Source organism: Hylobates moloch, unplaced genomic scaffold, assembly GCF_009828535.3.
Source record: "Hylobates moloch isolate HMO894 unplaced genomic scaffold, HMol_V3 SCAFFOLD_1478, whole genome shotgun sequence".
Classification (NCBI taxonomy): Eukaryota; Metazoa; Chordata; class Mammalia; order Primates; family Hylobatidae; genus Hylobates; species Hylobates moloch.
In genome coordinates this window covers 82-11,137 of record NW_026653753.1, presented here as the reverse complement: position 1 = coordinate 11,137, position 11,056 = coordinate 82, and the positions used below count along the sequence as shown (strand labels likewise).

The window sequence follows — 11,056 nt, the reverse complement described above, 5'->3', positions numbered from 1 at the left end:
CTGACTGCTGCCCACCCCGCAGATCTACCAGCTCCCCGACTGGCGGCTGGTGTTCCTGGTGAAGAACTTCCCTGTGGGGCAGCGGGTCCTCGTGGACAGCTCCTTTGGACAGCCCACTACACAGGGCGAGGCCCGCAGGGAGGAGGCCACGCGCCAGGGGGAGCTGCCCCTCGTCAAGGAGGTGCTGCTGGTGGCGCTGGGCAGCCGCCAGAGCAGGCCCTACCTGCTGGTGAGCACGCGTGGCCTGGCCTCCCCTTCCCAGCTTCCCCTGGCCCCGCCCCTTCCATGGCTCCACCCCATCTCCCCCACAGCCCCGCCCCTTCCCATGGCTCCACCCTATCTTCCCCGCAGCCCCGCCCCTTCCCATGGCTCCACCCCATCTCCCCCACAGCCCCGCCCCTTACCCACAGCCCACCTCTTCCCATGGCCCATCCCATCTTCTCCATGGCCCTGCCCGTTCCCCCATGGCCCCCCCTCATCCTGCCAGGTGCATGTGGACCAAGAGCTGCTTATCTACGAGGCCTTCCCCCACGACTCTCAGCTCGGCCAGGGCAATCTCAGAGTCCGCTTTAAGAAGGTGCCAGTGGCTGGACTGCTGGGGCGTGGGGTGGGTGTGGTACAAGGTGTGGGTTTCAGACCGGCAGCCCCTGGAGGACCTGCATGGTTCCCCGCCAGGTCCCTCACAACATCAACTTCCGTGAGAAGAAGCCAAAGCCATCCAAGAAGAAGGCAGAAGGTGGCGGCACGGAGGAGGGGGCCGGGGCCCGGGGCCGTGTGGCGCGTTTCCGCTACTTCGAGGATATTTATGGCTACTCAGGGGTAGGCCAGCGCCTTTGCAGGGGTCTGTGGGAGAAGGGAGACGCGGCCTCATCCACAGCATCCTCACGGTGCCTGCCCCCAGGTGTTCATCTGCGGCCCCTCCCCTCACTGGCTCCTGGTGACCGGCCGAGGGGCTCTGCGGCTACACCCCATGGCCATCGATGGCCCCGTCGACTCTTTTGCTCCGTTCCATAATGTCAACTGTCCCCGCGGCTTCCTGTACTTCAACAGACAGGTGGGGCCCGGCCGGTTCCCAGCAGCACTGGGTGATGCTGCCCCAGCTGGGGGCTGAGGGGGAGGGGACAGGAGAAGGAACCATTGGCTCCACCCTAAGGACCAGGAAGGAGTGTCCAGAGAGCGATGGGGTTGAGGCTGAGGAGTTGGAACCTGTGACTTGGTGCTCCAAAGGTCTGGAAAGGGGTGGTTGGGAGTTGGGGCTGCAGCCCCTGGGATCCCCACCACTGCTCTGCTGGCTCGCCGGGCAAGCCCTTACAGGGCCTGGCCTCCACACTTCCCAGGAGAGCTGACTTGAGTGCTAGCTCTGCCCTTTGGCTGCTCTGTGACTTTGGGAGGGCACACAGGCTTTCTGATCCTGGTTCCTTATTTAAGCCACCACACCACCAGGTCACTTGAGACCCTGACTGGGATGCGGTGAGTGCTTCCTGGGCTCCTGAGGACTCAGGACTGTCCGTGAAAGAGGGCAGCCCTGGCTCCCTCTGCCTGGTTTTCAGTCCCCAGCATGGCAGTCTGTGGGCTGCCCTTTGTCTGCAGCCTCCAGTGCCCTCCTGGCCTAGCTTTCCCATCCCCTGTGGCCAGCATCCCTAGCCCCAGCTGAGCCTGGGAAAATGGACAACAGGAGCCCCAGAGGCTGAGCAGCAGCCCCTTCCAGGACCTTGCCTGGAGACAGCTGTCCCTCACCCACCCCTGCTCCCACAGAGCTGAAGGCGACATCCCAGGGCTCTTGGTGGCCTGGGCCTGCCTGCCCCTGCCCTTGGCTAGCCCTGGATCCCGACCCTGTGCCCCCACCCCAGGGCGAGCTGAGGATCAGTGTCCTGCCTGCCTACCTGTCCTATGATGCCCCATGGCCTGTCAGGAAGATCCCACTGCGCTGCACAGCCCACTATGTGGCTTACCACGTGGAGTCCAAGGTCTGCCCCCACCCCCACCCCCACCCCACCAGGGACCTTCTGGGCCTGGCTGGGCCACTGGTGTGTGACCCCCACTAGCCCACAGGTGTATGCTGTGGCCACCAGCACCAACACGCCGTGTGCCCGCATTCCACGCATGACTGGCGAGGAGAAGGAGTTTGAGACCATCGAGAGAGGTGGTGGCGCCCACACCACACTCCCATCCTCAGCCCCATCTTGGGGAAGCCCCACCCTGACTGTCACCCTTGGTCCCCACAGATGAGCGGTACATCCACCCCCAGCAGGAGGCCTTCTCCATCCAGCTCATCTCCCCGGTCAGCTGGGAGGCTATTCCCAATGCCAGGTGAGGCTGGGCCGGGGTGGGGTCTGCCCAAGGCCTCTGGGCAGCATCCTGAGGCCCCCGGCCCCTGCAGGATCGAGCTGCAGGAGTGGGAGCATGTGACCTGCATGAAGACAGTGTCGCTGCGCAGCGAGGAGACCGTGTCGGGCCTCAAAGGCTACGTGGCCGCCGGGACCTGCCTCATGCAGGGGGAGGAGGTCACGTGCCGAGGGCGGGTAAGGTGCCAGTGAGCGGGGGCGGGAGCAGGCAGCCCCTCTGCCATCCCCACAGCCATCCCGCAGCCATACGCATGCCCTCCAGATCTTGATCATGGATGTGATTGAGGTGGTGCCCGAGCCCGGCCAGCCCTTGACCAAGAACAAGTTCAAAGTCCTTTACGAGAAGGAGCAGAAGGGGCCCGTGACCGCCCTGTGCCACTGCAATGGCCACCTGGTGTCGGCCATCGGCCAGAAGGTGTGCCAGTCCCACCCAGCGTGTGCCCCCGGGCTCACCCCCACCTGGCTCCACATCCGCCTCCGCTCACCCTCCCCCTCGCCCCCAGATTTTTCTGTGGAGCCTGCGGGCCAGTGAGCTGACAGGCATGGCCTTCATCGACACGCAGCTCTACATCCACCAGATGATCAGCGTCAAGAACTTCATCCTGGCAGCCGACGTCATGAAGAGCATTTCGCTGCTGCGCTACCAGGAGGAAAGCAAGACGCTGAGCCTGGTGTCGCGGGTACGCCTGTGGCCGTGGTGCTGGTGTCTGGGTGGGTACCCGCCCAAGGCACCTCTGATGCCCCCTTCCCGCCCCCAGGATGCCAGGCCCCTGGAGGTGTACAGCGTGGACTTCATGGTGGACAATGCCCAGCTGGGTTTTCTGGGTATGTGGGCAGGGCCCTGGGGAGCTGAGGCTCTAGGGGTGGCCGGGGCTAACCCTGGGCCTAACCCTGGGCCTCTGCTCCCCAGTGTCTGACCGCGACCGCAACCTCATGGTGTACATGTACCTGCCAGAAGGTGAGTGCTTCCTCCACCCCCTCTGCCTGGGTCGGGGCTGGGCTAGCAGTGACCCTAGGCCTTTCTGGTCTAGCCAAGGAGAGTTTCGGGGGCATGCGCCTGCTGCGCCGGGCGGACTTCCACGTGGGTGCCCACGTGAACACGTTCTGGAGGACCCCGTGCCCGGGGGCCACTGAGGGTCTCAGCAAAAAGTCGGTCGTGTGGGAGAATAAGCACATCACGTGGTTTGGTGAGTAGGGGGGGCAGGTGTGTCTGGGCGGGGGGGGGGGCGCCTAGGGTTGGCCTGGCTCACACCAAACCCCCTCCCCCGGCAGCCACCCTGGACGGCGGCATCGGGCTGCTGCTGCCCATGCAGGAGAAAACCTACCGGCGGCTGCTGATGCTGCAGAACGCACTGACCACCATGCTGCCACACCACGCCGGCCTCAACCCTCGCGCCTTCCGGTGAGCCCCAGCCCCGCCCCTGTGCAGCAACCCCTCCACCCCAGCCTGCCCTGACACCCGTGCCTGTACGCCCCAGGATGCTGCACGTGGACCGCCGCACCCTCCAGAATGCCGTGCGCAACGTGCTGGATGGGGAGCTGCTCAACCGCTACCTGTACCTGAGCACCATGGAGCGCAGCGAGCTGGCCAAGAAGATCGGCACCACGCCCGACATAGTGAGTGCGCGCCCCGCCCCACCGCGCGTCCCGCCCCTCCGCGCGCATCCCCATCCACCCATCCACCCGTCCATCCCCTGCAGATCTTGGACGACTTGCTGGAGACGGACCGCGTCACCGCCCACTTCTAGCCCCGTGGATGCCGTCACCACCAGCACACCGCACTACCTCCCACCCCCATTTTTGTACAAAACACAAGGAAAAACATTTTTGCGTGAGAGGAGTGTGTGGTCATTACACGGCCTCCTGGCCCAGCTGCTGTCACGGTCCCCCAATGCGAGTGCCCACGGGGCTCGGGGTGTCCACACCTCTAGCCCCGCCACCTCCGTCGGCCCAAGGCGAAAAGGGCCCCGCTGGCCCTGGGCAGCTGTACTCTAGGTCTCCAGGTACTGGTAGAGCTCCTCTGCTGGGGGCACGAGGCTCAGGTGGACCAGAGCACGAGCCAGGAGGGCGGTCAGCCGCATGGCCAAGGTCTCCAGCCTGCGTGGGTCAGGTCACAGGTCACACGTGGGTGGGGAGCAGGCCCCCGCCACCCACCTGCCCCACGGCCACTCACCTGAGTGCCACTTCAAACTTGAGCATCTCCCAGACGACCTTGGCATGACGCAGGAGGCTGGTGCCGTAGACACCCCGGTACGTGGCGCCCGCCAGGCGGCTCCAGCCCCGGACGGCCCTGCACACACCCGCGTTAGCGCCGTGTCAGCCCCACACCAGCCCCACCACGGCCGGGGCGCCTCCTCGGGCCACCGACCTCTTAGCCATAAGGAAGTAGCGATCCACGGGGGTGCCGAGGGCCACATTGATAGCGCGCACGGTGTTGATGTTGCGCAGCACCAACAGCATGGGCCGCGGTAGCGCCCTGAGCACCGCCATGACGGCCTCGAAGCGCTCGCGAGCCATGTCCACCATGTAGGCTGCCTCCTCGCGGCTCAGTAGGTGCGAGCCCCACAGCTGCCCCAGGCGCACGGGGCGCTGCATGAGCATCTCGGAGAACAGGAGGTAGTCTGGGGAGCGAGGAGGCTCTAAGCTGGGCTCTGCGCCACCCGCCTCCCTTCTGTGGTGCCCAGGCCATCCCCGCACGCCCTCACCTTGCACCCCCAGTGCGGCTGCGTGCGCCCTCATGGCGGCGTCGTCCCGCAGGATGATGGCCCGCCACAGCTGGCACAGGGCTGCGCGGTCCCTGGGTGTGGATGGGCCCGCAGCCATGAGCCCCCTGCGGCAGGAGAGGCTTGCCCTGCCCCACTCCCGCCCACCCACCCACCCGCGCTCACTTCTCCTCCAGGAACTGGTAGAGCCCGTGGTCCAGCAGCACCAGCTCCGCTTTCCCGTCCGGGCCTTTCCGCACTAGAACTAGGGATACAGCCTCTTAGGTCGCGCCGCGCCCAACCCGAGACCCCCACCCCCGGGGTAACTTCCTACCGTTGCCAGGGTGTGGATCCGAGTGGATGAAGCCCGTGTAAAATATCTGCTCAGCAAAGGCCTTGATGAGCTTTTCTGCTATCTGGGGAGAGGAGAGGCCTTGCAGTGGACGCAGCACCAGCCCGCCCTGAACCGCCCCCGCCCCCGCACTCACGTCCTGCACCGCCAGCCCCTGGCTCCTGATGGCCTCCACATCGTTGACCTTGCAGCCGGCGCAGAAGTCGGCAGTGAGCACGCGCTGGGGAGAGCAAGAGGCTGGGCTCAGCAGGCCCGGCGCTGTGCCCACCCCAAGGGCCTGGCCCAGCCCACCTTGCTGGACTTGTCCCAGTGCACGCGGGGCACCACGACGTAGGGGAAATGTGCCAGCTCCCGCGCACAGCGCTCTGCGTTGCGGCCTTCATTCTCGAAGTCCAGCTCCTGGGCCAGGGTCCCCTTCAGGTCCTGGGGGCCAGATGGTGGTTGAGGACCAGCTTTGCCTAGCAGCTGCTCCTACCAGCTCTGCCTACGTGCTTGCTCCTGCTGGCCGGGGAAGGGGTGGGGCGGTACCTGGAGGACCCAGCTGAAGCCAAAGCTGGGGTGCATGACCTCAATGAGCCGCAGCAGGAGCTCCAGGGTGTGGATGTCCCCATCGAAGCGGTCCCGCAGGTCGATGTACTGCACCTGCACTGGGCGAGGGTGTGGTGAGGACGTGGGGCCCCAATGTGCCCCTCCCAGCCCACTGCTGAATAAGGCAGCCCCCATATACCTTCACGGCCACGCTGGTGCCATCGTGCAGCTTGGCTCTGTGCACCTGTGCCAGGCTGGCAGCAGCAATTGGCTGGTAGTCAAACTCCTGGAAGAGCTCATGGGGCAGGGCCTGGAAGTCCTCAAGGAATAACTCGTCCACCTGGAAGGACAGGTGCTCAGAGCAGCCTGGGGCCACTGCCAGAGGCCCCACCTCCCTCTGCCTGAGCGCAGCACTCACCTCCTGGAAGCCCCGCTTGAGGGCCCTGTCCTCTAGCACGCGCAGGGTCCGGGTGTACTCGGGGGGAAGCAGGTGGTTGAAGGAGCACAGCCCCTGGCCCAGCTTCACGTAGAGGCCCCCGTTGCTGATGGCCCCTGCCACCAGGGCATCAGCTGCCCGCTGGTGACACGCAGACATCACCTCCAAGTAGCCCGGGCTGTTCTGACCACAGGCATGGGGAGAACACATGGGGACAGGTGGCTGCCTCCTCAGTCCCACCCAGCCCACCACCTCGTGCCCAGGGCACCAGGACAAACCTCTTCCACCCCTCGAAGGACAACATTGGTGCACCACCAGTAGTCCAGGGAGATCTGCAGGCCGACCTTCAGAGACCTGCGGGCAGAGGTGGCCTCAGTCTCCAGTGGGGCAGGCTCGGGGCCCCAGTGCTTGGTCCTCTTGTCAGAGCCCTCATGGTCTAGCCTCACCCCGGCCAGCCCTTCATGTTCCAAGGGTGAGGCCAAGCCAGGGTCCAGCCTACAGCCATGTAGGCCTGTGTGAGCACAAGGGGGGCTGCTGAGCTCATGGGGTGTCCTGTGGCCCCACAGGTTAGTCTCAGCTCATTATCAGTAGAACAGGGCCAGGTGCGGTGGTGGCTCATGTCAATTATCCCAACACATTGGGAGGCTGTGCTGGGAGGATTACTTGAGCTCAGGAGTTCGAGACTGGCCTGGGCAACATGTTGAAACCCCGTCTGTACCAAAAATACAAAAAATTAGGCAGGCATGGTGGTGCACACCTGTGGTCCCAGCTCCTCAGGAAGCTGAGGCAGGAGGATCGTTTGAGCCTAGGAGGCGGAGACTGCAGTAAGCCGAGATTGCACCACTGCACCACAGCCTGGGCGACAGAGCGAGACTCCATCCAAAAAAGATCTGCAGAGCCGAGCACAGTGGCTCACGCCTGTAATCCCAGCACTTTGGGAGGCCGAGGTGGGCGGATCACCAGAGGTCAGGAGTTCAAGACCAGCCTGGCCAACATGGTGAAACCCCGTTTCTACTAAAAATACAAAAAAATTAGCCAGGTGTGGTAGTGCACACCTGTAATCCCAGCTACTCGGGAGACTGAGGCAGGATAATTGCTTGAACCCGGGAGGTGGAGGTTGCAGTGAGCTGAGATTGCACCTTTGCACTCCAGCTTGGGCAACAAGAGCGAAACTCGGTCTCAAAAAAAAAAAAAAAAAAGAGGCTGGGCTTGGTGGCTCACGCCTATAATCCCAGCACTTTGGGAGGCCAAGGCAGGCAGATCACAAAGTCAAGAGATTGAGACCATCCTGACCAACATGGTGAAACCCTGTCTCTACTAAAAATACAAAAATTAGCTGGGCACGGTGGTGCATGCCTGTAGTGCCAGCTACTCGGGAGGCTGAGGCAGGAGAATCACTTGAAGTCAGAAGGCGGAGGTTTCGGTGAGCTGAAATTGCGCCACTGCACTCCAGCCTGGTGACAAGAGCGAGACTCTGTCTCAAAAAACAAAAAAAGATCTGCAGAATGGGCAGCCTGTGTCCATGCCACCCTCACTTCCTGCCACCCTCAAGGGTGCCCAGGTGAGATGGGGTAGGGGATGGTATGGATAGTGGCATCCCCTGGAGAGATGGGGTTCCAAGGCTGTCTGTGAAGGTAAAGGATGGCAGCACGGGGGCAGGGCTGAGGCAGCAGAGGTCACAGGAGGGTCAAGGTCACCTGCAGCCTGAGGTCCACTAGGAAGAGAGGAGGACACCAGGAGGGTGGGTCTCCAAGGCCTGGGGAGGCAAGGTCTGCAGGGAAGAGAGCCCAGTTAAGGCAGGAAATGGGGGACATCCTGAGTATCTGTTGAGCAGGTACTGGGCTCCTGGGGGAGATTTAAGCAAGAGGATGGGAATGCTGGGGCAGAGGGGTGTCCCCAGGCCTGGCTCCAGCTAGGAAGATATCAGGGTGGGAGTCCTGGGGGAACTCTGGGGACCAGCTGGGCAGCCCTGGAATGAGGCACCAGGCAGTGGGCAGACCACACACAGGTGCACAGGGAGGGGCTGAGGTTAGAGTGGCTTCTCCAAGGCTGGCCATGGCCAGAGCCTGTCCCTGCGTTCTGAGACGCTCATGTACCTGCCTGGCAATGGGGCCCACAGTCACTCCTCACGCGCAGCTCTGGATGCTCAGGTGGGCTCTGTGTCCCCCATCAATCCAGGGAGACTTGGCTCCACCCCAGTCTCCCTCCCACCTGGGCCGTTGCCAGGGGAACCTACTCCCAGCAACCTCCACCCTCCCGTTCATTTGCATCTCATCAACATCTTATCCGCATCCCACAACAGGCAGATGGCCCTGTGCAGGGCTGAGCTGGAAGAGGTAACCAGGGCCTCCTCGCACCTTGCCCACCAGAGTGAGCCTGGCCTGCAGCTCCCTGCACTCCTGCTGCAAGGCAGCAATCTGCTTGTCCTTGGCCAGCAGTGCACTGGCTGTCTCACTGAGGTCCCGGGCTCGCTGGCTGGCTAGGGCCTTCCGACACAACTCCAAGCTGGCCCCCGGCCGGCCAGGGCAAGGGGGCACTCACCTCGCCAGAGGAGGGGTAAGGCTAATGGTCACCTGAGGGCTGGGGCACTTCTCCCACTCCTCATCTCCTCCCAAAGGAAGAGTTAGCATGAAAACCTAGGGGGTAGCCACCTGCTTCCACCTTGACTGGGGTCTCAGAAAACCAGCAGCCTCACTCTACCCCATTCCAGCAGTTGGAAAGGATTAACTCCACGTCTGAGTTTGGGATCAAAGGATGCTTCTAATTTGGGGCTGCCACTGTGATGGGTCTCATCCTTGCCCCCACTCCAGCTCTATACCCTGAGATGAGCTCAGCAGGAGGCTGCCGCCAGCACCAGCACGTGGTAATCCAGAATCCTGCTCCCTGCCTGCTCAGGAACCTCCCCATCCAGCTCTTCTCTGCCCCATGTAGCTCCAGAAACTTTTGGCCTCCTTGCCTGGCCAGCCTCTGCCCTTCCTGCACCTTAGCCCCTAGATTCTTGCTTTCCTAGGTGCTGAGACTGTGACTCCCAAGCTTCAGACAACCCTCAGGCCCAGCCCTGGCTCCCCTCTTCCTTGGTCACCCAGCCTCCACCCAGCAGCCTCCCCTACGTTGACGGACAAGTCAATGTAGGCAAGCGCAGGATGTTAAGGGTAAACAGGGGAACTACATCTGACCTAGCAAAAAGTCTTGCTTGAAAGTTATTAAAATGAAATGTGGCCTGGACGCGGTGGCTCATGTCTGTAATCCCAGCACTTAGGTAGGCAGAGGCAGGAGGATTGCTTGAGCCCAGGAGTTCGAGATCTGCCTGGTAACACGTGTGACCCCATTCTCCACAAAAATGGTAAAAAAAAAAAAAAAAGAAAGAAAAAAAAGAAAGAAAGAAAGAAAGAAAAAGAAACAAAGAAAGAAAGAAATGTAGAAGGTAAAAAAAAGGCATTCCCGTGCAAAAGAGGCTTGATAGGACAGGATATGTCTGGGGAATCTACAAGTAGCTCACTATGGTTAGAAGTGGTTAGAGATTAGGCTAGGGAAGTAGGTAGAGGTCAGGAAATGGAAGACCTGGACAGAGGAAGGTCTGGGTGAAATGAACAAATACTTGGCTTTACGAAAGACACGTCTAGTAGCAGTAGGGAGTATTAGGAGAGAAATGAGGCTAGTTAGGAGGCTAGTATAATAAACCAACTAAGAAGACCTTTAAGAAAATGAAGGTAGAAAAAAATGAAAGGCTAAGAATCCATAATTTGCATTTGCTGACAAACTAGATATGAGAGGAAATGATGATACCTTTATTTCTGCATAAGTAATAGGATAGATAATGGTGCCATTCAGTACTGGCAAATGAAAGTGAAAAAGTTTTGGGAAAACGATGCCCTGTTTTAGACATGCCAGGTGTCAGTTCCAGGAAGTTACCCCGATGGTACATCTCCATAAGTAACATGGAAAGCAAATACACAGGTTATTGGTTGCAACGTTATCTGCGAAACTGGCACACTGGAAACAGCCTAAATGCTCAGACCTAGGATATTGGCCGAAAACCTATGGAATCTACACAACGTGTGACAAAGCTATAAAAATAAGAAAAATCTCTATGAAAACAAGATACAAAAGAGTATTTAAAAGTACAACAGCATGGATACTACGCTATCTTTTGTACAAGAAAGGGGAAATGAGAATATATATATAATATGCATCTGCTTCTACCTGTAAAAATGAAGACAACTAAGATAAACTAAAAGCTAATGATACTGGAAGGGAAGGATAAGAAATAAGACTTTTCAGTATACCTTCTGAGTAAAACCTCGATGGTTTTATCATCCATTTTTTTCTTTCCTGAATGAAATATTACTGCAATTATAAAATGTAGATTTTTCCTTTTGAACCATACTAATGTTTAATATATTCCAAAACTAAAATCAACAAGGATGAGGGGTGGGAAGTACAACGGAATACAATGGGAATACATAAATGTAATTGACTATTACACCAATAACTTTACCACAGAAAGAGAAAGAGAGAAAAGATATAAGAGAAAAAGATTTTTTTTTTTTTTAGATGGAGTCTCACTCTGTCACCCAGGCTGCAGTGAAGTGGCGTGGTCTCGGCTCACTGCAACCTCCTCCTCCCAGGTTCAAGTGATTCTCCTGCCTCAGCCTCCAAAGTAGCTGGGACTACAAGTGCCCTCCACCACGCC

At 59.8% G+C, this 11,056-nt stretch overlaps 2 protein-coding genes across 5 annotated transcripts; one reads left to right on the top strand and one right to left on the bottom strand.

Annotated features, from left to right (window-relative positions):
- The first annotated feature begins 12 nt into the window (after positions 1-12).
- On the top strand, positions 13-4,180 carry LOC116464736 (cleavage and polyadenylation specificity factor subunit 1). 2 transcript variants are annotated; one of them, XM_032147998.2, is made up of 16 exons: positions 13-229; positions 488-577; positions 676-819; positions 902-1,054; positions 1,851-1,967; positions 2,053-2,143; positions 2,226-2,310; positions 2,381-2,522; positions 2,608-2,760; positions 2,849-3,025; positions 3,104-3,170; positions 3,256-3,303; positions 3,377-3,532; positions 3,618-3,747; positions 3,824-3,962; positions 4,046-4,180. In XM_032147998.2, exons 4-16 carry the CDS (start codon positions 971-973, stop codon positions 4,091-4,093), a joined length of 1,437 nt encoding a protein of 478 aa, XP_032003889.2. In that variant the 5' UTR covers positions 13-229; positions 488-577; positions 676-819; positions 902-970; the 3' UTR covers positions 4,094-4,180. The 2 variants fall into 2 exon arrangements, with proteins under 2 accessions (XP_032003889.2, XP_058291145.1); XM_058435162.1 differs by having other exon boundaries at positions 19-229; positions 3,362-3,532.
- On the bottom strand, positions 4,172-8,464 carry LOC116464738 (uncharacterized aarF domain-containing protein kinase 5). 3 transcript variants are annotated; one of them, XM_032148001.2, is made up of 13 exons: positions 8,061-8,463; positions 6,642-6,717; positions 6,346-6,541; positions 6,127-6,267; positions 5,928-6,041; positions 5,691-5,822; positions 5,536-5,619; positions 5,382-5,463; positions 5,234-5,312; positions 5,051-5,142; positions 4,714-4,966; positions 4,519-4,635; positions 4,176-4,442 (listed from the first exon to the last, which is right to left on the bottom strand). In XM_032148001.2, exons 2-13 carry the CDS (start codon positions 6,665-6,667, stop codon positions 4,337-4,339), a joined length of 1,422 nt encoding a protein of 473 aa, XP_032003892.1. In that variant the 5' UTR covers positions 6,668-6,717; positions 8,061-8,463; the 3' UTR covers positions 4,176-4,336. The 3 variants fall into 3 exon arrangements, with proteins under 3 accessions (XP_032003893.1, XP_032003892.1, XP_032003890.1); XM_032148002.2 differs by lacking the exon at positions 8,061-8,463 and having other exon boundaries at positions 4,172-4,442; positions 6,346-6,546; XM_032147999.2 differs by having other exon boundaries at positions 4,714-5,142; positions 8,061-8,464.
- Between the last annotated feature and the right edge of the window lie 2,592 nt (positions 8,465-11,056).